The 25,875-nt window shown below is 49.0% G+C and overlaps 1 protein-coding gene across 1 annotated transcript; it reads right to left on the reverse strand.

The window, feature by feature from the left end:
* Positions 1–253: 253 nt before the first annotated feature.
* On the reverse strand, positions 254–18,891 carry LOC308141057 (integrin alpha-3-like; the record flags this gene model as incomplete). The annotated part of the gene is made up of 29 exons (XM_080511060.1): positions 254–436; positions 1,382–1,488; positions 4,729–4,825; positions 4,972–5,097; positions 5,161–5,259; positions 6,336–6,446; positions 6,733–6,813; positions 7,059–7,235; positions 7,867–7,969; positions 8,089–8,166; positions 9,073–9,149; positions 9,238–9,321; positions 9,768–9,936; positions 10,055–10,152; positions 10,574–10,717; positions 10,857–10,990; positions 11,885–11,952; positions 12,062–12,139; positions 12,608–12,741; positions 13,067–13,155; positions 13,263–13,456; positions 13,537–13,690; positions 14,351–14,410; positions 14,881–14,973; positions 15,368–15,474; positions 15,567–15,703; positions 16,202–16,287; positions 17,041–17,168; positions 18,734–18,891. 29 exons carry the CDS (start codon positions 18,889–18,891, stop codon positions 254–256), a joined length of 3,354 nt encoding a protein of 1,117 aa, XP_080367186.1.
* Positions 18,892–25,875: the final 6,984 nt, after the last annotated feature.

The raw sequence follows: 25,875 nt of genomic DNA on the forward strand, positions 1-25,875 counted from the left end.
GTGACCATCCGCTCGGTGATCGTTTGCTTTGGTCTGGTACCATTAACATGGATCATTCTGGTCTGTTCTGACCCAGGTCCTGGTTCTCTTCTGGTCCCATTGGCTTTGGACTGGGTCTGGGTCTGGTCTCGTCCCAATAGCTTTGCCTGGTACAGGTTCAGTTGGAGCTGGTCTGGTTCTGGGGGTGGTCAGGTCTGATTCAGGTTCTGGTTCTGGTTCAGGTTCGGGAGGTGTTTTTTGGGTCTTGCTGGTCTCAGGGAGTCCCGGTCCAGGACGTGACCCAGTGTTTGGGCGGTTTTCTGTTTCGGGTCGAGGACACTTGGTCCTGGATCAGGAACCCGTTGGCATCCGCGTATGTCTGCTGGTCTCTACCCAGAATCCTCCCCTGGTGCAGCGGCGTGCTGGAGCCCAGGCCCCGCCTCTCGAAGAACCCGCACTGAGGAGGAGACACACCGTCACGCAACGCCTGGCGCCACCGTGTGGCCAACTACTGCAACTGTAAACTCAGTAAACAGTAAACACTGTAAACAGAGAGGAAACAGTAGAGTAACAGACAGTAAACAGAATAAACAGTAAATGTTAAACAGAGAATAAACAGTAAACAGAGAGTAAACAGAATATAAAGTACACGGATAGTAAACAGAGAATAAACAGTAAACAGAGAGTAAACAGAATATAAAGTACACGGATAGTAAACAGAGAATAAACAGTAAACACACTAAACAGAGAGTAAACAGATAGTAAAGAAAGTATACAGTAAACAGAAACAGTAAACCCAGTAAACAGGACACAGAGAGTAAACAGAGAAAACAGTAAACAGATAGTAAACAGGATACAGAGAGTAAACAGTAAACACAACACAGATTGTAGACAGATGGTAAACAGTAAACTGAGTAAACAATACCCAGATAGTAAATACAATAAACAGTAAACACAATAAACAGAGTAAAAAATACCCAGATAGTGAACAGAGAATAAACAGTAAACAGAATAAACGGTAAACACAGTAAACAGTACACAGATAGTAAACAGGGAGAAAGCAGTAAACAGATAGTAAACAAGGTACAGGAACCATTTTATGTGCGATATGTTGTTATTGTTTATACTGTGTGTGTTGAGTCCGGCCTCGTGTGCACTGACTACATTCACCCACCAGGGGGAGCTCGAGCAACGTGACGAGGAGACGAAGCCTCCAGATGATTGAGGCCAGTTGAGCAGGAAGGGGGGGGGGGGGGGGGCGGTTGATTGGTTGTTGTTGTTGTAAACATAGGAACTATGTAGGAAGTCGGTATCGGGCTGAGAGACCGATGAAGACTATTGTCAACGTCAACGGATGGACTGACAAAGGACAAGCTGCGGTGGACGCTGTTGCTCTGGTCACCAGAGACTTCAGGGGCTTCAGTGAAGTTCTAAACCTGGCGTCAGTGAACTGGATCACCAGCTGATCCAGGGAATCAGTCTGGACCTGGATCCTTTGAGACGTCTGGACTTCAGTGTCCGTATCCACGAAGCATCGTCAGGCTAAGAGAGGCTCGTGGTGACGTCACTCTTTAAAATAAAACAACGTAGAATACCTTGCAATGTTTTTTGTAGAATTTGTCCTTACTAAAGCGTCGTATGCCCGAAGAGAGCTCCTAAGGTGGGAAACCACTTCAGGATCGATTTTTAAGGTTCTTTTACTAGTTTTGAAGTGTCTTCATTGTTTTGCACCCTCTTATTTATCTGGACTGCTTTTATCATGTCAACCCTCGCGGGCCCTGAGGTCCTCCGGCGCCGGCCTTTTAATCGTCCCTCAAACGAGGACCAAGACCCCCGGGGGAGGCTGCATTCAGCTGTTTGTGGACCAGCCTGCCGGGGAACCTCAGGGCTGCAAAGTCTGTTGAGGATTTTTTTAAAAAGGGTTAAAAACTCACCTTTTGAATCAGACTTTTAACTGATTTTATATATGTATATATTTTTATATATTTATGTACATATGCTTATGTACTTTATCAATTCATTTATCTACTTTTATCTATTTGAGATGATTATCTAATTTTCTACTTTTATTAGGTTCCTAACTGAATTTTTTGTATCTCCAGTGGTTCCTCTAGGGGGCGCTACACTGGTGGTGGCCGGGTTCCCCGCTGGTGGTGCTGTCCCCGTGGGTTTCCCTGCCCCCGGGCACCGAGCTGGTCCCCCACGTATCGGGTGGGAATGGCTGGTCTGCCTGGCTTGGGGGGGGGGGGATCTATGGGGTGGCGCCCCCTGTGGTTAGAAGTTGCAACACCCCCAGTGTGGATGGCCCCTTTCCTCACCTTAAGCCCCGGTCCCACCGGGACGGAGCGGTACGGAATAGAGACCCCGACCGAAATTTTGTGTCGCGTCCCCACTGCAGAGAGGAGCGTTCAAAGTGGGCGGGGCTTATGAGCTGCGCAGAAATGTAACATTATAACAGAAAAGAACGTCGTCAGATGTAGATCTTATGAATCCTCTGTTGTTGTTTAAATTCTCCACTTTGCACTGTTATTTTTTGCAGCGGAAAAAAAAAAGTTGCTTTTTGCAGCAGTCATTTTTTGCAGCGGAGAGCTGCAGCCGCAACTTCCGTGTTTGTTGTGAGAGAGCGAACGCTCGGCCACTTGCCAGCGACTTGGGGCGACGTGCCCCGCACTCGAGTGCTCGGGTGTGGGGCAAGTGGCCGGAGCGTTTCCCCCGGTTGGCTGAGGCACAGACATGGGAGTCTGAGCTTTCTGCTCAAACGCAGGAGGTTCTCCACTCCGGCGCTGATCGCGGTCCGGCAGCTCAGCGCCGGAACACGGAGGCGCCGAGCTCCGAGCTCCTTTTCATGGCTTCCGCGGTCCGTCCCCGCGATAAAGCGCCACTGACCGCGGCTGAACAGAACGCTGACCGCCTCTGGAAAGCAGAGCTGCCGGAGCATGATCAGCGCCGGAGACGAAAGCTCCAGACTCCGGTGTCCCGGACGCGCATCCACGCCACGGCGAGCGCTATGCTGCAAACAGAAAACTCCAACGCGATGCAAAGTCCCTCCCCCCGGTCTCCCCCTGCCTCAAGTCGCTCTTTCACAACAAACACTAAAGTTGAGCAGCAAAGAAAAGAAAATGAAAATAAAAACAACCAGTGCACAGCTGACCACACTGACAGCAGAGGATTCAGCCGGCACATTAACATATTGAGGGCGTGTAGTAAATCACTGACCAATCAGCAGACGGCAGCTCAAACTCAGACCCGTTCCATGGTCCCCGGCACCCCAACGGAAGGGGAGCGGAAAAGCGGTCGCCTTTGGAGCGGTCTGGAGCGGTTTAGACCGCATTCCTGTCGTAGCATGCGAACCGGAGCGGTTTAGACCGGTCTAGGCCAGTACTATTTGTGCGGTGGGACCGGGGCTTTAGTCCTCGGTGCCCTGCCATGTCGTCATATCACCAGGCATGTCTTCACTTATGTGTGTCTGTTCATTTGCTTTTTATTTATCTATTTTATCTTTACACTGTTTTTTAATTCTTGTTAAAGCACTTTGTGTTACTTCACTGTGCTAAAAAGTGCTATATAAGTAAAGATTGATTTGATTTAGAAGTAGGGAGGAGGACTTTTAAGAAGTCTACGGAAGAGTTTCTTAAATAGAAAGAGAAGGGAAAGATGTTCTCTGTTCGTTTAATCAGCGGCGCCGTGCACTGCGGTGCAATTTTGATAAAGGTGTGAAAATAATGACTATTTTAAAGGGGTGTTTGTTTTTGTCTCTGACCGGTGGGCCGTTTATCTTCATTTTACTCTCCATTCATCACTGCCTGTATTCACAGAGCGTCTCAGAGCTCCTATCTCAGCAAAAAAAGTCCCTTAGCAAGGAATTCTTAGCTTAAAAGTGACCCAGGAAGTGTCTCAGAGGAACTTAAGCCCCCCTTAAGTTGACAGCAACTTTTACCCTCGTGAGGAGGTGTGGTCCACCCCGTTGCTATGGGTGATGCCGTCTGCTGAAAGCTGTGATTGGTTGTCAGGGAGAGGGAGACAGAACAAACCTATGACTTCTCTTAGATTTTATTTTCACGTTTTCTTCAGGTACGTGATCGAAAACCCTCTGCAGCAGTTGGAAGATAAATGTCCAGTCAGCGACGTCTTCCAGGACTCTGGTGGAGAAACCAGGCTAAAGGTTCAGGCTTAGGATTTGTAGCTTTGTGAATTACTTTTATCTTAGTAAGGAAGAATTCTAAGGAAAATCCTAAATTTAGAGGAATTCTAAGATTTTTCTTAAGAGTGACGTCACTCCGTGCTACTTTTAGCCTCAGGATGCTTCGTGAATACAGGTTGATGAGATCCACCCCCCCCTGGTGGTTCTCTGGTGAAACTACAACATTTTGCCTCTAAATGTTCTGTTATATTACTGTAATACAAAGGGATTAAATACATTACAAATACTACACGAGGTGAACAGTAAACAGAGTAAACAACCAGGGTAAATAAAGAAAGTAAACAGGGAGAGAGTACATGGTGAAGAGAGAGTAAACAGTGAAGAGAGAGTAAACAGGGTGAAGAGAGAGAAAACAGTGAAGAGAGAGAGTAAACAGGGTGAAGAGAGAGAAAACAGGGTGAAGAGAGAGAGTAAACAGTGAAGAGAGAGAAAACAGGCTGAAGAGAGAGAAAACAAGATGAAGAGAGACAGTAAGCAATGAACGTCTTGTCCTTACAGTGGAGCTCGTTCTCTCTCTCTCTCTCTCCCTCCCTGTCAGAGCTCCTCGCTCGGCCACTCGCTCTCCGATGGTTGGACCTTCATGTGGGCCTTCTGGGTCTTGGCCTGGTACAGTTCCCTGGTGCTGGCTCTCCTGAAGAACCCACACTGCCCAGCAGGGGGCGACACCACAGCACTCAGATGACATGTGAAGGCTGGGCCTGGACCTGGACCTGGACCTGGACCTGGACCTGGACCTGGACCTGGACCTGGACCTGGACCTGGACCTGGACCTTCTGCAGACCTCAACTTACCTTCCAGAGCAGCAGGCAGATCAGAGCCAGCAGGACCCCCCCGGCCAGAACCGAGACCACCAGGATCCACACGGGGGCGCCGGAGTGCAGCTGCAGCCCCGCCTCGGGGTAAACCTGGAACACCACCTGGGGGTGGAGCCGAGATGAGATGAGTGTCATGGGCTGGGGGGGGGGGGGGGGGGGGCTCACCTCCGAGCTCTGTGGCTCCATGTGGACCGTTGGTTTGTTGGTGTGCAGCTTCAGAGTCGCTCGGACTCGAACCGTCACACTCCGGGCGTCGACGTAATCCTGAAACAAGAACTCTGAGGTGAGAGGGCAGTATGGTCACTGCAGGGCAGTATGGTCACTAGAGGGCAGTGTGGTCACTAGAGGGCAGTATGGTCACTAAAAGGTAGTGTGGTCACTAGAGGGCAGTATGGTCACTAGAGGGCAGTGTGGTCACTAGAGGGCAGTATGGTCACTAAAAGGTAGTGTGGTCACTAGAGGGCAGTATGGTCACTAGAGGGCAGTGTGGTCACTAGAGGGCAGTATGGTCACTACAGGGCAGTATGGCTACTAGAGGGCAGTATGGTCACTAGAGGGCAGTACGGTCACTCGAGGGCAGCACGGTCACTATAGGGCAGTATAGTCACTACAGGGCAGTATGCTCACTAGAGGGCAGTATGGTCACTAGAAGGCAGTATGGTCACTGAAGGGCAGTATGGCTACTCGAGGACAGTATGGTCACTAGAGGGCAGTATGGTCACTAGAGGGCAGTATGGTCACTACAGGGCAGTATGGCTACTAGAGGGCAGTATGGTCACTAGAGGGCAGTATGGTCACTAGGGGGCAGTACGGTCACTAGAGGGCAGTATGGCCATGAGAGCGCAGTATGGCCACAAGAGGACAGTATGGTCACTAGAGGGCAGTGTGGTCACTAGAGGGCAGTATGGTCACTATAGGGCAGTGTGGTCACTAGAGGGTAGTACGGTCACTAGAGGGTAGTACGGTCACTAGAGGGCAGTACGGTCACTAGAGGGCAGTATGGTCACGAGAGGGCAGTGTGGTCACGAGAGGGCAGTACGGTCACTAGAGGACAGTATGGCCATTAGAGGGTAGTATGGTCACTAGAGGGCAAAGTGGTCACTAGAGGGTAGTACGGTCACTAGAGGGCAGTATGGTCACTTGAGGGCAGTGTGGTCACTAGAGGGCAGTACGGTCACTAGAGGACAGTATGGTCACTACAGTGCAGTATGGTCACTAGAGGGCAGTGTGGTCACTAGAGGGCAGTATGGCTACTAGAGGACAGTATGGTCACTAGAGGACAGTATGGCCACTAGAGGACAGTATGGTCACTAGAAGGTGGAGACTAAAGGAGGTCGTACCTCCATCAGGGTGGAGTTCCACAGGCGGACTCGGACACTCAGAGTCGCAGAGCTGTTCATGTTCATCAGAGGACAGACGAAGGTCACACAGCTCGCCCCCCGGAGACAATCCTGTGACATCATCATCATCATCATCATCATCAGCATCTTCATCATCAAACCCAAAACGATTCCAATCACAGGAAACAACGCTTCCATCAATATTTCTCTGCACGATGTTAAAAAAGATAAAACTACTCTCAGGACTAAAACTCCTTTGTGATATAAAAATACTCGCAGTACCTCAAACTTTGGACTTTTACTTTGTTTTGACAGTAACACCAGTTTTCCTTTGTCTCCTCTGGAGTCTTCATCACCGACTCAGACCTGGCGGTAAGTTGTTTTCCTCTGTTCGTACCAGCGTGTAGGACTTTTTCCTCCATCCCTGCAGGTGCAAGACGGGTGGAGTGTCTCCTGTCTGCTCCTCCTGCTGCTCCTCCTGCTCCTCCTGCTGCTCCTCCTGCTCCTCCTGCCACTCCTCCTGCTGCTCCTCCTGCTGCTCCTCCTGCTCCACCTGCTGCTCCTCCTCTTCCTCCTCCTCCTCCAGGCTCCTCCTCCTCCTCTCCTCCGACCGCTGAGCAGACGGGACACAGACGACAGTGAAACTGATGAAGCTGTTTGAAGCTGACCGGTCGATGCCGACCTGGATTGTTTGTGTCGTCAGGAGTGTGTTGCCGTGGTTACCAGCAGGTTGAGCGGGTTGATGATGTCACCGGGCGGAACACAGCGTGGCTCTGAAGCGCCGTCCACTCGTATCTCTGTGAGGTACAGCAGCCACTTCCCGGTGGTCGTCTCCTTCGGCCAATCGAATTCCACTGCCAGGTTGCCGAGGTGACCAATTGGCTTTCCATAGACCTGCACCTGTCAACAGACACCTGGTCACACCTGGTACCACCTGATGAACCTGGTCACATCCAGTCACACCTGATGTTCCCAGTCACACCTGGTACCACTTGATGAACCCAGTCACACCTGGTAACACCTGATGAACCTGGTCACATCCAGTCACACCTGGTACCACCTGATCAACCCAGTCACACCTGGTACCACCTGACGAACCTGGTCACACCTGGTACCACCCAGTCATACCTGGTACCACCTGACGAACATGGTCACACGTGGTACCACCCAGTCACACCTGGTAACACTCAGTCACACCTAGTAACAGTCACACCTGGTACCACCCAGTCATACATGGTACTACACAGTCACACCTGGTACCACCTGACAAATCTGGTATCACCCAGTCACAGCTGGTGACACTCAGTCACACCTGGTACCACCTGATGAACCTGGTCACAGCAGGTACCACTCAGTCACGCCTGGTACCACCTGATGAACCTGGTCACACCAGGTACCACTCAGTCACACCTGGTACCACCTGATGAACCTGGTCACACCAGGTACCACTCAGTCACACCTGGTACCACCTGATGAACCTGTCACCACCTGGTAGCAACCAGTCACCTGGCTGATCAACACCTTGACAAACCTGCAGGGTGAAGAGCAGAAGACTTCCAATGTCTTCCGTCTTCTTCATCGCTGATTCTCCGATCACATGACCGCTGAAGAAGGCGGGGCCAGGCGGTCGGATTCTGTCCGGAACGAGCCAATCAGAGCAGCCGGTCAGAGTTCTTCAGCTGTTTATTGTTTCATAATGTGAAGCTTCAATCGGTGAACAATGGAGGAGACGTGGCCTCCACCTTGTTCTTACAGAGTGAGCGACGTCTGCAGGGAGAACTCCACCAACATGGACACCGTCAGGGGGCGGAGCTCCGGCTGCTCGCTGAGCCTGAGGGAGCAAACACAAAACACACTGAGCGATCATACTCCATCAGGACAGGTGGAACCATCAGGTTGAGCTTCCAGGTCAAGCCTCTAGGTCAGGGGTGCTCAATACGTCGATCGCGATCTACCAGTCGATCGCAAAGGTAGTTATAGTAGATCGCATGACATTAGAAAAAATTAAATAGACGCTGGTGTAATGAAACTAATTTACCTTTCCGAATTACGAGTACAATCGAACGCAGCGTCAGATGACGGCTGAATTTTTCTGACCTTCAGGTCGCCGCACACGCGCAAACAACGACGCTAAGTGTGGCAAAGCTAACAAGCTAGTCAGTGAGTTAGCGCAAATTTGAAGCCCCCCAAAAATGAGTGGGGGAGCTGGACCAAGTGAGAAGATGAAGACGTGTCACTTTCATGAGGAAATGGGAGGTGGACTTTTTTTTCACGATGTCATTTTTGAAGTGCGTTTGTCTCGTCTGCCAGTCGACCGTCGCAATACCAAAGAATCAAAGTAAACTCAGGTAATTACAAAGAATGTTCATAGTTAATGATGTCGTGTTGCACAATATTGGCTCATACGGTTTTGCAAGGTCCATCATTATACATTGTACATATAAAGAATCCTCAATATATTTGAAAATAAATATGTTTTGCATTTTTGTAGTGGGTAGATCACTTTGACTTGGCCGTTTCATAAGTAGCTCGCATGCTGAAAAAGTGTGGGCACCCCTGCTCTAGGTGGTACCACAAGGTGGCGCCACCAGGTGGAGCCTCAAGGTGGAGCCTCAAGGTGGAGCCACCAGGTGGAGCTTCCAGGTGGGTTGAAATGGACAGGTGGAGTCGTGGCTATAGGACCAGCAGGTAAACCAGTAAACTGGATAAACAGGTGTTGGGTGGAGGTGTGTGTTACGTGAACAACTGCAGGTGGGACTGGATCTCTCTCGTGTCCAGGCTGATTTCAGGCTGGAACTTGATGAAGATCACAACCTGGAGGAGGAGGAGAAGCCGTTAGGGTGTGGTCCAGACCAGAGGACTGGTGGTACCTGGTGGTACCTGGGTCCTAGTGGATCAGTACCTCCTGGTTGCCTCTGAAGGGGTTTCCAAGCTTACACAGCAGGACCAGATCCTGGATTGAACAGTCCACAGAGGCCACGCCCCCCTGAAACACAAGACGGGGTCTGACAAGATTCGGAACCTGAGACCACTTCTGGTTGGAGGTCAGAACTCTGGGGGGTTCCAGGATACTGGACCTCAGACTGGATCATCAGAACCAGAACTTCCAGGTCAGTCTGGTCTCTTCAATGTCTGTTTGCTGCAGGTACCAGGAACACTTTACTACCAGGTACTGCACCTGCTCTAGTTACCCCACCCCCTCTAGTTACTCCACCTGCTCTAGTTTCTCCACCTACTCTAGTTACCCCACCTGGTCTCATTACTCCACCTACTCTAGTTACCCCACCTGCTCTAGTTACCCCACCTGGTCTCATTACTCCACCTACTCTAGTTACCCCACCTGCTCTAGTTACCCCACCTCCTCTAGTTACTCCACCTGGTGTCATTACTCCACCTACTCTAGTTACCCCACCTGCTCTAATTACTCAGTACCTTGGTCTGAACCCCGGAGTAGAGCAGTGGGGGTGGAATGCTGACGGTGAGCACGGCATTGTGAGCGTCCTCTGCTGGTTGCCCCGGTGACGGCGTGTTGCTCACGGCGACTTCCAGAAACAGTTTCTTGATGCTGGAGTCGTACAACAACCGCTGACTGCCGCTCTGCCTGGAAACACAGGAGGATACAGGCGGTCTGTTGCCATGACAACAGAGTAAAGGAAGATGCTCTATATTCTGGATGTCGGAGGAGGAGCAGTAGTCGTAGTACTAGTGGTAGTACTCACTCCATGAAGGGCTTCAGGTTGCCATCGGTGAACCGGGCCTCCATCTGCAGGTTGCTATGGCAACGGTTGTCGAGGCCACAGGACTTCTGGATGTGGATCTGAGAGATCAGAGAGTAGACCTGAACCAGAAACCCTGAACCAGGGACCCTTTGATAGACCTGGACCAGAGACCCTGAACCAGGGGCCGTTTGGTAGACCTGAACCAGAGACCCTGAATCAGAAACCATCTGGGGGGGAAAAAGACCTGGATAAGTTCTAACGCTGATTCTGCCTCTGGTTCATAAGGACCCGGGTTCAACGTGGTTCTTATCAGTTTAAAATGGATCAGGTTTATATCTGGTTCCAGAGAGTCCTGGACTCTGGCGGTTCTGATTTCATTGAGTTCTAATCACTTCGGACTGGATCTGGTTTGTAATGGTTCTGATTCAGACTGGATCTGGTTTCTAATGAGTTTCAGTACATTTTACTTCAGTTACTCGTTCTGGTGACCTGGGATCTGAGGGGTCCTGATGGGTCTACCTGTGTCCTGATGGGCTGTGGGGTCTGGCTCAACACGGGAAACCGGTTCAGGTCCTGGACTGCAGGAGTTCTGTTGGGCGGCTTCTGGTCCAGAGACACATTGAGGGAGAAGACCAGGGGGCCCACTTGGTCCTGGATCGGAGTCTGCAGAGGAAAACACACAAAGGCCTGGACATCAACACGGATCCAGAGACACACCAAGACCTGGACCTCAATATGGATGTGGATGTGTATGCGTGTGTGTGTGTGTGTGTGTGTGTGTGTGTGTGTGTGTGTGTCTCACCAGCAGGCCCACCCTGAGCGTCTCACACTGTCCTCTGAACAGGGGCCGGTAACCGGAGAACTCGCTGCCGCCGTCCCAGAATCGGAGGCGGGGCTTGAGGTTGGTGACATCAGCAGTGACAGTGAAGTGAACCGCTGACAGAAAAACACACACAAGTCCTCAGAATGGAATGTTTCAGTGTCCCTGATCAATAATCGTTCAAATAAATCAATCTTTATTTCTTTATTTCTAATCCATCAGCTTCAGGCTGCCCTTGTTTCTGATTGGTCGAATAATGAGACACCTTGAACTGTGTATGTGTGTGTGTGTGTGTGTGTGGGTGGGTGCGTGCGTGCGCGTGTGTGTCCCTCAGACATAATGATATCAGTCGGATTAATACGATTCATCATTCAGGGAAAAACACAAGAGAAGAGAGGACAAGCAAGGACACCATATGATGTCATTGTGTGTGTGTGTGTGTGTGTGTGGGGGGGGGGGGGATGGTGTCATAGCAACAGCTTGACCTCAACTGTGATTGGTCAATTAGCAGACTGTAGGACAGACAGAACTCCTGGTGTGTGTATGTGTGTGTGTGTGTGTGTCTGTTGATTAATAGAAATGACAGCACCGTCCTGACCACCTTACACACACACACACGCACACACGCACACGCACACACACACACACACACACACACACACACACACACACACACACACACACACACACACACACACACACACACACACACACAGAGTAATCTAGTTAATGTAATTAACAAATTCTGACCATAAACAGGCTTGTTAGTTCAAAAAGGAACCTGGAGCAGACTGGAGGGTGGGTTGGGGGGTTTGGGTGGAGGGTGGTGTGAGTGGGAAGGTGGGGGTGGGGGGGGGGGGGGGGGGAGGCTGTAGCACAGTAAAAAACAAACTGCTTTGTTGTGTTCTCTTGACGGTGGACGGCGGTCCCCGGTGTCCCACAGTGAGAAGACACAACATTAACCTTCTACTTCCTGTTCTGGACTCATCATGTGGAGCAGCTTGACTCACTGATGTTGTCTCTGCTGCTCGTCTCTCCAGTGCTGAACACGAAGGAGAAACACACCTCCACCTGAATACTGACACAGCAGTGCGATAGCATGGCATTAGCATGGCATTAGCATGGCAATAGCATGGCATTAGCATCTCAGCATTTAGCTGCTGGCAGAGTTCAGCGCTGATTCTCACCAGAAGTTGCAGCCGTTCGGGTCGACGATATCGGGAGAAACTCTGAGTGTTTTGTCCAGGTGGATGACGGGACGAGCCCTGTGGAGCCAAGCAACCAAAGACGTGACTGGACTGAATACATTAGTTAGTTAACCAACCAACCAGCCAACCAACCAACCAACCAACCAACCAGCAAGCCAGCCAACCATCCAGCCAAAGTAATCATTGAACAACTTGTTAGACCAACCAACCAATCAGAAAACTAATTTGCCAAACAACCAACCAAATAACTGACCAACCAGCCAAGCAACCAAACAACAAGTCAATTAACCAACTAACCAATCATTTAATCAATTAAACCAACAAACAAACAACCAATCCAGACATGAGTACAAAGAACACCTGTGTAGAGTATAGTGATACTCAGTGGACAACATCTGAGTTTCAGGATTAGACAGTAATACTCAGAAATACCGAAGTAGAAGATAGTAGTACTTGGAAGACGACAGTCAGAGTCAACGAAGAGTACATCAGTACTGTGGCCCCGTACAGTACAGGAAGTAGTACCTGAGTAAAGCCACGGTGTCGTCCAGAGAGCCGACCAGCAGGTCCGGGTATCGGTTCCCGTCAACATCCAGTCCTGCAGACAGCGAGTACCCGAAAGTCCTGAACCCCGGGGAGACCCTGCTGCCTTGGACCACCTGTCCAGAGAGAGTACCTGTCAGGTCCATGTCCACCTTTTAGGACCAGGTCCCCCTGTCAGGACCAGGTCTACCAGTCAGGGCCAGGTCTATCTGTCAGGACCAGGTTCACCAGTCAGGACCAGGTCAATCAGTCAGGTCCAGGTCCTGGTTTCAGGTTCAGGTTTCTTGTTCAGTCTGAATCCAGGTCTGAACATCTGGGTTCAGTAATCTTCAGGTTCTGAACTGATTATTGATCAGGATCATGAAGGATCAGATATTTTATTGATTCGGAGTAGGTTCTGGTCTTAAGACTGATGTTTGTAGGTGTGTGTGTGTGAGAGACCTGGCTCGGATCTGGAGAGACCCCTTGGCGGCTCCCGGTCCAGATCATCACCGTCCCGCTTTCATGGAACGGGGCCCCGACTGCGAAGTCTGTACCCGAACGATGACATCACAGAAATCACTGCACTGATCGATGACATCACTGGACTGACTGATCAGTGAGTGCTGGTGATGGAGGACAGTCTCCGCCTCTTCACCTTGGAAGCCGTCCTGGTTAACGTCTCCGGCGGCGGCGAGCGACATCCCGAACGCCGACCCGGCCGGCCCCCTCAGCACGGCGCTGGGCTCCGAGCCGACCCGCCCTCCTTGGTTGAGGTAGACGTACACGGCGCCGCCCGCCTCCTGCTGGCGGTGGAAGTAGAACGGCGCGCCCACCAGCAGGTCGCTCCACCTGCAGGACGCACGCCGTCAGACCCCGGTTCTCACAGCAGCCGTCGGAACGACACCTCGCCACGCTCCCCGTGCTCGTACCCGTCGCCGTTGAGGTCGGCGGTCGCCACGGCGTTACCGAAGTACGAGCCCATCTGTTCGCCACGCAGAGTCTGCAGGGTCGCCAGACGGCCCGAGCGTTTTGCCGCCAGCAGCACGGAGCCCCGCGCGTCTTCTTTACTGTCCCTTGGAGCTCCTGTTCAAGATCAATCAATCAATACGTCCCATCAATACGCCCAATCCAGCAATCAACATCCAAAGAACTTCACTTAGCAATATCCAATCAATAAACCAACCAATTGACTAATCAATGCCTCAATTGTCACTCCAGCCAACATAGGGATCAATATATTAAAAATCAATCACCATTCAAAACAACAGTCAATACACCAATTAATAACATCAATTATTTGTTAATGCACTGATCAAAACACATCAATACTGCAATCAACAATCAATAACCAATTAATTAACAATGAGTTAATTAACTAATCCACTGATCAATACACTAAACCCCTCACCAATCAACTCACCAATAATCAATGCAATGACAAATACACCAATTAAGAATCTACAAATAAACCAATGAGCACATCAATCAATCATGAAAAATAATCACAAATCAGTAATCAATAAATGCACCAAACAGCACAACAACCACTAATACATAAATTCACCAATCAATACTCTCACCAATATGAAGCTACAAACAACTAATAAACCGATCAATAACCAATCAATATACCCATCATGAGTTCAATGGCTGTTCAATACATCAATTCATTCATTAATCAATACACTGATCAATGACTCAACAGGACGTCCGGCTGCTTCCTGATTGGAAGTCGTCAATCACCTGTAACGATGGTTTCTTCTTCTTCAGAGAGAAGTCGTCTGGACTGAGTGACGGAATATCCTAGATCAAGAGGAGGAAGATGCTCAATAATCTGGATTAGAGGAGGAAGATGCTCTATAATCTGATGTTAGAGGAGGAAGATGCTCTATACTCTGATGTTAGAGATGGAAGATGCTCTATAATCTGATGTTAGAGGAGGACGATGCTCTATAATCTGATGTTAGACGAGGAATGTGCTCTATAATCTGATGCTAGAGGTGGAAGATGCTCTATAATCTGGTGTTAGAGGAGGAAGATGCTCTATAATCTGATGCTAGAGGTGGAAGATGCTCTATAATCTGGTGTTAGAGGAGGAAGATGCTCTATAATCTGGATGTTAGAGGAGGAAGATGCTCTATAATCTGGATTTTAGATGATGCGCTATCAAAATCTGGGCGTCAGCTCTCAAGACAAAAGTACTGCAGTAATAGTAAGGGATTACTTCATGAAGAGTTAAGTGAGCAGTGAGGACATTTAAAGGGACAGAGCACCGATGTAAACACTCCTGCGCTCCATGTTAGAGAACGAAGTCTTCTGGGTGTCGAAGTCATCGTGTGGGTTCATCCAGGAGACGTGAACGTTGCCTGAACACACACACACACACACACACACACACACACACACACACACACACACACACACACACACACACACACACACACACACAAACACTTTTGCCGGTTAAAACAACTACAGAGGGTAAAAGTGTGCAATACCATACAGTACAGTAGAGTACAGTAGAGTAGAGTGTAGTAAAGTACCATACAATAAAGTATAGTAGAATACAGTACAGTACAGTACAGTACAGTACAGTACAGTACAGTATAATATAGTACAGTACAGTAGAGTACAGTAGACTACAGTACAATAAAGTATAGTAGAGTACAGTACAGTAGAGTAGCGTACAGTAGAGTAGCGTACAGTACAGTACAGTGTAGTACAGTAGAGTACAGTAGAGTACAGTAGAGTACAGTATACCTTGCCATTCGTAGCTTCCAGGTGAGCCGACGATGACTTCAGTCTGAGTGATGAAGGATGAGATCCCCATCGTGCACATGACCTCCCCGCTGACATCACCCAGGTGACTACGTACACACACACATACACACACACACGCACAGGCAGCAGGTGAGGTGGGCGGAGCCACACTGGGTCAGGTGACCTCCAGTGAGTGTACCTGCAGGGCTGCTCGGGGTTCTGCCAATGCAGGTCGCTGACGTTGTACTGCAGGTCGTTTCCACGGAGATAACACTGGCCAATCATGTGCCGGAGTTTAAAGGCTCCGTAGAGTTTAACGAAACGGTGACCGCATGCCTGCACACACCCGGACAGGTGGGTCAGTCGGTGGGTCAGTCGGTGGGTCAGTCAGTGGGTCAGTCATTGGGTCAGTCATTGGGTCAGTCGGTGGGTCAGTCAGTGGGTCAATCAGTGGGTCAGTCAGTGGGTCAATCGCTGGGTCAGTCGTTGGGTCAGTGGGTGGGTCAGTCAGTGGGTCAGTCGGTGGGTCAGTCAGTGGGTCAGTTGTTGGGTCAGTCATTGGGTCAGTCGGTGGGTCAGTCGATGGGTCAATCTCTGGGTCAGTCGGTGGGTCAGTCGTTGGGTCAGTCAGTGGGTCAGTCGGTGGGTCAGTCAGTGGGTCAGTCATTGGGTCAGTCGGTGGGTCAGTCATTGGGTCAGTCGGTGGGTCAGTCGGTGGTTCTATTCAACCCTACCCATTGTTTACAGTCATAGCACCATCAGCAGTGAACTGCTGTGAAACATTGAAATGGAACAACGTTCCAACTGTGTCGTCCAATGAGAAGCCAGACTCACCAGGACCCTCCCACCAGGTCGGCCCTGACTGGCTACTGACACGCCCAGCCACATGTCTTCAACCAGGTCCTCAGACTGGTTGAGGTCTGGAAGGCAGGAGAGACGGAGACGATTCAAACCTTATTCAACCTTCAGCTGCTTTATGCTGCTTCAGTAGATGAAGGAGCAGAAAGTCTTCTTTTATTTTCAGCAACACACTTTGACTTGATGTCATCTAACACACGCACACACACACACACACACACACACACACACACACACACACACACACACACACACACACACACACACACACACACACACACACACACACACACACACACACACACACACACACACTATTTGTTCAGATTATATCTGCGTGTGTATCGACCTATGTGTTTTAGGGCATCTTTTTACAGCTTAAAAGCCCTTCTGTTTGTGTGAGTGTGGGTGTGTGTATGTGTGTGTGTGTGTGTGTGTGTGTGTGTGTGTGTGTGTGTGTGTGTGTGTGTGTGTGTGTGTGTGTGTGTGTGTGTGTGTGTGTATGTGTATAAGTAACAGCAGCAGATAAAGCAGGAACAGAAGAGAACTGTCACTCAGAGCTGAAGGATGGACTACCCATAATGCACCAGGTACACTGATATCATCAGGCAGTAAACCAATCAACCAATCAGCTGATCCATCAGCCCCCCGCTCTATGGTCCCACCAGTGAACCCCCCCTCCTGTCTCCCACTATATGTTGCACCCCCCAGTGACCGACAGCTGATGGACAGCTGGACTGACAGAAGACAATCCTCACATCATCACTACACGCCTCTTCGTTAAGGCTGCAGGACTTTGGACAGGTGAGATTTACCTGGATTGATGAGCTCCATCCTCCTGCAGTCTGATTGGTCGGCAGTGATGGGACAGCTGTACACTCCTCCTGTTCGATTGGCCGGGACTTTCGGCTCCGCCTTCTCCTTTGGAGCGCCAACCAGTATCCTGCCGAGCGGACAGGGGGGGTTGGGGGGAGGGGGTTAGGAGGGACGGGTGAGGTTTATATGTATTGATGAGGTCCATCCTCCTGCAGTCTGATTGGTCAGCAGTGAGGGGACAGCCATCCATTAACACCAGCTGCTGCTAACGGCTGGTGGCAGAAGTCACCAGTCAACAGGGGCACCAGTTAAACCGAAACACCGGACACTGAAGCTGCATCATAACCATCCACATTTTGTAATGTTATTAATAAATGTATGAAAATATATACTATTTAGTTTATTATTCGAACTGATATCCAATAGATGGGCAGAGTAGAGCAGAGTAGGGCCGAGTAGGGCAGGGTAGAGCAGAGTAGGGCAGAGTAGAGCAGAGTAGGGCAGAGTAGAGCAGAGTAGAGCAGAGTTTAGCAGAATAGAGCAGAGTAGAACAGAGTAGAGCAGAGTAGAGCACAGTAGAGGAGAGTATAGCAGAGTAGAGCAGAGTAGGGCAGAGTAAAGCAGAGTAGAGCAGAGTAGAGCAGAGTAGGGCAGAGTAGGACAGTGTAAAGCAGAGTAGAGCAGAGTAGGGCAGAGTAGAACAGAGTAGAGGAGAGTAGGGACTCGTGGAAAAGCAGTAATAGTTTGAGGTGAAGAGCAGCAGAAGTGAAGCAACAGTTTAGTTGTGATGAATAAACGTCTGAAGGACGGAGACACGCAGGGACAGACAATGTCAGGTGGAGGACACGCCTCCCCCTGCTCCTCCTCCTCCTCCTCCTCCTCAGAGGGTGTGACATCAGGACGAAGGACATCGGAGTCGTCACACAAACGATCTGGATAAAGGCAGCGGTCAGAACCAAAGCAAAGAGGAAGAGGAGAAGTCTAGACTGACTGACCGGGACCAGATCAGACCAGGACTGGACCAGGACTGGACCAGGAACGGACCAGGACTGGACAAGGACTGGACCAGGACCGGACCAGGACTGGACTGACCAGGACTGGACGAGGACCGGACCAGGACTGGACTGACTAGGACTGGACTGACCAGACTAACTCAGACCAGACTGGGTCTTCAGGATACATCTGGGCTCATGGAGGAGTGTGTGTGTGTGTGTGTGTGTGTGTGTGTGTGTGTGTGTGTGTGTGTGTGTGTGTGTGTGTGTGTGTGTGTGTGTGTGTGTGTGTGTGTGTGTGTGTGAGAGAGAGAGAGAGATCATCCAGTTAGAGAAAATGAGACGGTTGTCACAGTGACTGCAGCTGTGTCACCTCTGAGTGACCTCCAGCTCCGTGAGGCTCCGCCCCTCATTCCCTCTGGTTGATTATATATTTCAGTCGTAACAGAACCAGAACTCTGGAGGAGTCAGGTATGTACTCAGGTGTGTACTCATAGGTACTGAACAGGTGTGTACATACAAGTACTCAGCAGTTGTGTACTCATGGATACTCGGCAGTGTACTCACCAGCACTCAACAGTTTGCTCACAGGTACTCAGCAGGTGTGTGCTCAGGTGTGTACTTACAGGTACTCAGCAGGGGGGTACTCAGGTGTGTACTTACAGGTACTCAGCAGGAGTGTACTCAGGTGTGTACTTACAGGTACTGGCCGGTCCTCAGGTCTTGGTGCAGAGCGACTGACAGTCCAAACAAACTTCCTTCTCGTCCAGTTTTGATCAACGGGAACGACGTGTCCATGTTGAACGCTGCACACACACACACACACACACTCAGCGTCACACACACTCCCGCTGCCATGGAGACGAGAACCTGAGAACAAAACACAACAAAATATTTGTCAAACAGCTGGAAACACCTGGTCCTGCATCTGGTCCAACATTCATCACCTATTCAACACCTGGTCCAGCAACTGGTCCAACAACCATCACCTGGTCCTGCACCTGGTCCGACATCCATCACCAATTCAAACACCTGGTCCAACAACCATCACCTGGTCCTGCACCTGGTCCGACATCCATCACCTATTCAAACACCTGGTCCAGCACCTGGTCCAACAACCATCACCTGGTCCTGCACCTAGTCCGACATCCATCACCTATTCAAACACCTGGTCCAGCACCTGGTCCTGCACCTGGTCCGACATCCATCACCTATTCAACACCTGGTCCAGCACCTGATGCTCTCTCTTCTCTCTCCCAAACATAAAATCAGAAAGACTCCTCCTCCTCTGGTTCTGTAGAAAATCTATTTTGACCAGTTGGTCCCCCCCTGTAGAGTCCAGGTCCTCCCCCCCTGAAGAGTCCAGGTCCTCCCCCCTTGTAGAGTCCAGCTCCTCCCCACTGGATGGAGAATCCACAGGTTGCTTGGTTTGAGTTCCTGTATTAATGTGTGAATGTATAAATGTATGAATGTATGAATGTATGAATGTGTGAACGTGACGACCCACTGCACAGCACAGCTCTGTTTATAGGTACGACAGTAGACAGTGCCTCAGTAGTTACATTACAAAGTAATAGAGTACTTCATCCCTGCAGTTCAGTCTCAGGTCCTCCCTGAATGAAGCTCAAAACCACAGAAGAAGAAACTCTGACCTGCTCTTCTTCTCTGTCTGTGTCGGTTGGCGACGGACAGTCCTGGTTCGATTCCCGCTCTGCTCCGTCTGAATCCTCCTCCGCCTGCTGCTCAGGGAGTCTGCTGATGGAGGAGGAGCCTCCTCCACTCCTTCTCTCCTCCTCTAGCCCCTCCCCCTCACCTTCCTCCTCCTCATCCTCCTCCTCTCATTCTACAGCTGAGCACCCTCAAATGCAATCATCTCTCTCTCTATCTCTCTCTCTCTCTCTCTCTCCTTCTCTCTCTCTCTCTCTCTCTCTCTCGTTATCTGATGCTGGTGACAAAGGGCGTCTGATTGCAACAGGAAGTCACACACTGAGACAAAACACTTTGATTGAAGTGGAAACATGAAGAATGTTTTGTTTTGGTCACACGATCAAAGTTTTACTGAAGTCTGACCTTGACACCGGTTATAGTTACAGAAGTAACTCAGTTATAGTTACTGAAATAACTCAGTTCATTACTGAAGTAACTCATTGATTTGTCATTGTGGAAGACCTGCAAGCAGCATTCTGCTGCTGAGCGAGCACGTTGGCCTCCTCTAACATCAGATTATAGAACATCTTCATCCTCTAACATCAGATTATAGAACATCTTCATCCTCTAACATCAGATTATAGAACATCTTCCTCCTCTAACATCAGATTATAGAGCATCGTCCTCCTCTAACATCAGATTATAGAGCATCTTCCTCCTCTAACATCAGATTATAGAGCATCGTCCTCCTCTAACATCAGATTGTAGAGCATCCTCCTCCTCTAACATCAGATTATAGAGCATCGTCCTCCTCTAACATCAGATTGTAGAGCATCCTCCTCCTCTAACATCAGATTATAGAGCATCGTCCTCCTCTAACATCAGATTATAGAGCATCTTCCTCCTCTAACATGAGATTATAGAATATCTTCATCCTCTAACATCAGATTATAGAGCATCGTCATCCTCTAACATCAGATTATAGAACATCTTCCTCCTCTAACATGAGATTATAGAGCATCTTCCTCCTCTAACATGAGATCAAAGAGCATCTTCATCCTCTAACATCAGATTATAGAGCATCTTCCTCCACTATCAGAAAACACACAAACATTTGAAAAAAGAGCCGCTTATCATTGTAATTTATAATTTTGATCTTTATTGATGACGTTTGTGAATAACGAAACAAGTTTCACTCATTTATGTCTAAACTGGTAGTAACTCTATAGTATTGTAGGGATTTCTTACCTCATAAGGATCACATTTGAGCAGTTTGGTTGTCTATAATGATCAATCATCATCAAAGATGGTTATTAATTATGTCATTGAAAATTTCAGGAGTCGTCAGATGGCTGTCAGTTACCGTCTGAGGTTGTCTTTGGTGTGATATGTGTAGGATTGTGAGTTAGCTAGTTAGTAAAGCAAAGATTAGCATGCAATACCCTGTGTGTGTGTGTGTGTGTGTGTGTGTGTGTGTGTGTGTGTGTGTGTGTGTGTGTGTGTGTGTGTGTGTGTGTGTGTGTGTGTGTGTGTGTGTGTGTGTGTGTGTGTGTGTCAGAGCTAACATTGGTTTACAGGTTAATAACTGCTCCTGATATCATTATCAGTAGAACTCAATCACTGTAATAGAATCTAATATTATCAATAGAACGCAATCACTAATATAATCTAATATCATTATCGATAGAACTCAATCACAGTAATAGAATCTAATTTCATTATCAATAGAACTCAATCACTGTAATAGAATCTAACATTATCAATATAACTCAATTACTAATAGAATCTAATATCATTATCAATAGAACTCAATCACTGTAATAGAATCTAATATCATTATCAATAGAACTCAATCACTGCAATACAATCTAACATTATCAATAGAACTCAATCACTAATAGAATCTAGTATCATTATCTATAGAACTCAATCACTAATAGAATCTAATATCATTATCTATAGAACTCAATCACTGTAATAGAATCTAATATCATTATCTATAGAACGCAATCACTAATAGAATCTAATATCATTATCAATAGAACTTAATCACAGTAATAGAATCTAATATCATTATCTATAGAACTCAATCACTGTAATAGAATCTAATATCATTATCTATAGTACTCAATTACTGTTATAGAATCTAATATCATTATCTATAGAACTTAATCACAGTGATAGAATCTAATATCATTACCTATAGAACTCAATCACTGTAATAGAATCTAATATCATCAATAGAACTCAATCACTGTAATAGAATCTAATATCATTATCAATAGAACTCAATCATAATAATAGAATCAACACATCTTGATAAAAGGTAAACAGTTCTGTGCAGAGCGTCTGGTTTAACTAATGATCTCATGTAAATGCCCAGTTGTTGTTATCAGGTCCTTGATGTCTTGAAGAAGGAGTTTGGTTGTTGTCCAGGCTGGAGGGAAGCTGCTGGCTACTGTAGCAGTTAGCACCTCCTGCTAACTGTAGCAGTCAGCGCATCCTGCTAACTGTAGCAGTGAGTGCCTCCTGCTAACTGTAGCAGTGAGTGCCTCCTGCTAACTGTAGCAGTCAGCGCCTCCCGCTAACTGTAGCAGTTAGTGCCTCCCGCTAACTGTAGCAGTTGGCGCCTCCCACTAACTGTAGCAGTCAGCGCCTCCCGCTAACTGTAGCAGTCAGTGCCTCCCGCTAACTGTAGCAGTGAGTGCCTCCCGCTAACTGTAGCAGTGAGTGCATCCCGCTAACTGGAGCAGTCAGTGCCTCCCGCTAACTGTAGCAGTGAGCGACTCCCGCTAACTGTAGCAGTCAGCGCCTCCCGCTAACTGTAGCAGTCAGCGCCTCCCGCTAACTGTAGCAGTCAGCGCCTCCTGCTAACTGTGGTTGTCTTCACTCTGTAGGCTGAGAAGAAGCTCAATCTTGCAGCATCCTGGTTCTTTGGAGCCTCTGGTTCAGGGAAAGAGTTGAAGTTAATAATGTAAGTTTAAGTAAAATTGCACACTTGAAAAACTACTCATGATAGGGGAAGTATCTGGAAATACTACTTGATTACAGTAATCTTAGAGAAGTGGAAGAGGTTGTTGGATTACTTCTCTGTGTTTCTGAGATTCGGCTCAGCGTTGAACGTAGCGTGTTGATGAGAGTCGACGTTGATGTTGATGGTCAGACTGGAGATTTCCACGTTCCTGCTGAAGACCACGCTCTCTCCGTGCTGGACCAGCGGGTTGGTCTGCAGTAGGTCTTCAAACTGATCGGAGCTGCTCTGCTGCTGGACATCACGGTTCTGCTGCTGGACGTCACGGTTCTGCTGCTGGACGTCACGGTTCTGCTGCTGGACGTCACGGTTCTGCTGCTGGACGTCACGGTTCTGCTGCTGGACGTTGCTGTTCTGCTGCTGGACGTCATCGTTCTGTTGTTGGACGTCGTGGTTCTGCTGCTGGACGTCGCCGTTCTTTTGCTGGACGTCGCGACTCTGCTGTTGTAGCATCAGCAGTCTTCCTTGGAGCATCAGTTGTCTTCCTTGGAGTGTCAGTTGTCTTCCTTGGAGCATCCGTTGTCTTCCTTGGAGGGTCAGTTGTCTTCCTTGGAGCATCCGTTGTCTTCCTTGGAGGGTCAGTTGTCTTCCTTGGAGCATCAATTTTCTTCCATCACGGTTCTGCTGCTGGACGTCGTTGTTCTGCTGCTGCACTTCGCCGTTCTGCTGCTGAAAGTCGTCGTTCTGCTGCTGGACTTTGCCGTTCTGCTGCTGAAAGTCGTCGTTCTGCTGCTGGACTTTGCCGTTCTGCTGCTGAAAGTCGTCGTTCTGCTGCTGACCGTTGCTATTCTGAGCATCAGTTGTCTTAATTGGAACATCAGCTCTCACTTCCAACATTTTCCTGTCAACAGAACCAGAGAAGGTGAGCAGGATGTCAGCTGACTGAAAGAAAGCAAACCCCTGGGTTGATGGATGGATGGATGGATGGATGGATGGATGGATGGATGGATGGATGGATGGATGGATGGGAGTGAACAGAATTTGCTACCTGGCCACATTTTAAGGCCCTTCATGGAAAACGTACTTGATGTTGTCCAGCTGGTCTCCCAGAGTCTGGCTCGTCTCCTGGATGTGTCTGGCCGTTTTTCTCAGTGATTGGCTGGCCTCAGTCACCTGGTTAGCCCCGACCATTTTCTTCAATTCTTTCATGGCTTTAGAAACTGTGACAACCATTGCTTTTTCCATGGGCCCGCCCACAACCTGAGGACCAATGAAAAGTCATGAATGTGAGACGGACAGATGGGGACCAGTGACAGTTTGTGGAATGTCCCGGATCCCAACGAGGTGCCCTGCCGAGTCCCAGGGGGACGTTACCTGCTCTACAACTGTTGCAATGAACCTGGGACAGGATGGTTCTAGAACAGAGGTGGGCAGTCCTGGTCCTGGAGGGCCGCAGCCCTGCACGTTTTAGATGTCTCCTCACATCAGTACAGCTGACAGCAATTAGTGGCTCCTTGTCAAGCTTTCTGCAGAGCCTCATCATGATAACAGGTGTGTTTGAGCAGGGAAACATCTAAAACGTGCAGGACTGCGGCCCTCCAGGACCAGGATTGCCCACCCCTGTTCTAGAAGTTGGAGTGGACATAACAAACTGCCCAGGTCATCAGCTAAACTGACCTTTCACCTCCCTACATTGAACGTCATTGAAGTGTTCCAGCAAGGGGACCGGTCTGGTTTGTTCTCTTCTCTAGTCTAGTCCATTCTGGTCTATCCTGGTTCAGCCCAGTCTGGACTGGTCTGGTCTAGGTTCTGCTCTCTACCTCTGGTGGCCTAACAGCCAAATGTTGCTTCTGAGTGTGAGTGTGAATCTGGGTCCTGGTCTTTGACAGCCTGGACAGAACCCTCCTACTTTGAGGGCTTTTTTAAATACACTTGAGGACATCTTCTTTAGGAGTCGTTTTGTTCCTTTGGTGCTGAATTTCTTCCCACTGAGTTGGAAACCAAAGGCCGCTAAAACGTCAGCAACGGCCTTGATGAGTCCGGTCTCCAGTTCTCTGGGAGGACCCCGTCTCACGTCCACCATCATGCTGAAGTCACAGTTGTAGTTGATTTTGTGGCGTATGGTGACGGCCTTGATTATCCGGACCATGAAGAGCTGGCCCCGCTGGTTGCGGCTGGCCCGCGGGTTCTCCTTCTTGATCTCGTCTTTCAGCCTCTGAGACAGTCGCTGGATCTTTGTTGTCGTTTCTGTGCAGGGCTTCTCGATCTGCTTCGCATCTTTCTTCGGGTCACTGGCATCTCCCACGCCAGTGCATGGAGCTGCTGCTGTCGCTAACAAAGGAGCGGCTACTCCTTCAGTCATCACGGTGGCCACGCCGGCTGTGATCAGGCAAGCGGCTTTGAACGCCGACTTTAACCTTTCTGCAGCGTTACAATTCTTCCTGGTGGACTCCAGCTCTCCGGCCAGCTTCTCCAGCTTCTCTGCACAGTCCTCCTTCTGTCTCATCCACTGGTAAATCTCCTCCAGAAGGTCGTCGGCGAGGCCCATGATGGAGGTCACAAAGTCTTAATCTGGAAGCAGAGAGCCTGAGGTCAGAGAAACATTTCAATATCTCATCATCAGTCTCGTTCTGACAGGAAGCCAAGCGGCGGCGAGCCTGAAGCACAAACACAAAACAGCTCGACAGGTCAATCCCTGCAGAATCTGTAATATTTCCCAAAACCTACTCCTGCTTCAGATTAAAATCCTGATTCTCAAACAAAATAAAATACATTCAGAGATTAAAGATGCAAGCAGCATTGCACGGGACCTCGCTACTCGGTGGACTACGACTGAGAATGTCAGTCAGCGTATTACGTTGTCTGTTCAAGCGTGAAATCTTGGGCCATTCATATCATGGACAGGTTTTGTGGTCTGTACTTCCTGTCTCAGCAGGTGGCGCTAAAGTCTATGGTTGTCATCGTTATACAGCTGTGATCAGATCTGGTCTCTAATGCAATGTGTAAAGTTCTAGGCTGATCGGACCATGTTGAGGTTGCACTTCCTGTTTGCGTATCCAGTTTGAGGCCGATCTGATCCTGTTTAGGTATTTTGCCCTGCACTTCCTGTTTCGACGAAGCGTCGACCTTTGTGTCGTGGTCGTAGCCACAATAATAAGCTTTGCCCACCAATCCCATTTATATCCACAGAAACAAATTTGAGATGAATTGGAAATACCTCCTAT

Source organism: Blennius ocellaris (assembly GCF_963422515.1).
Source record: "Blennius ocellaris genome assembly, chromosome: 16".
NCBI lineage: Eukaryota > Metazoa > Chordata > Actinopteri > Blenniiformes > Blenniidae > Blennius > Blennius ocellaris.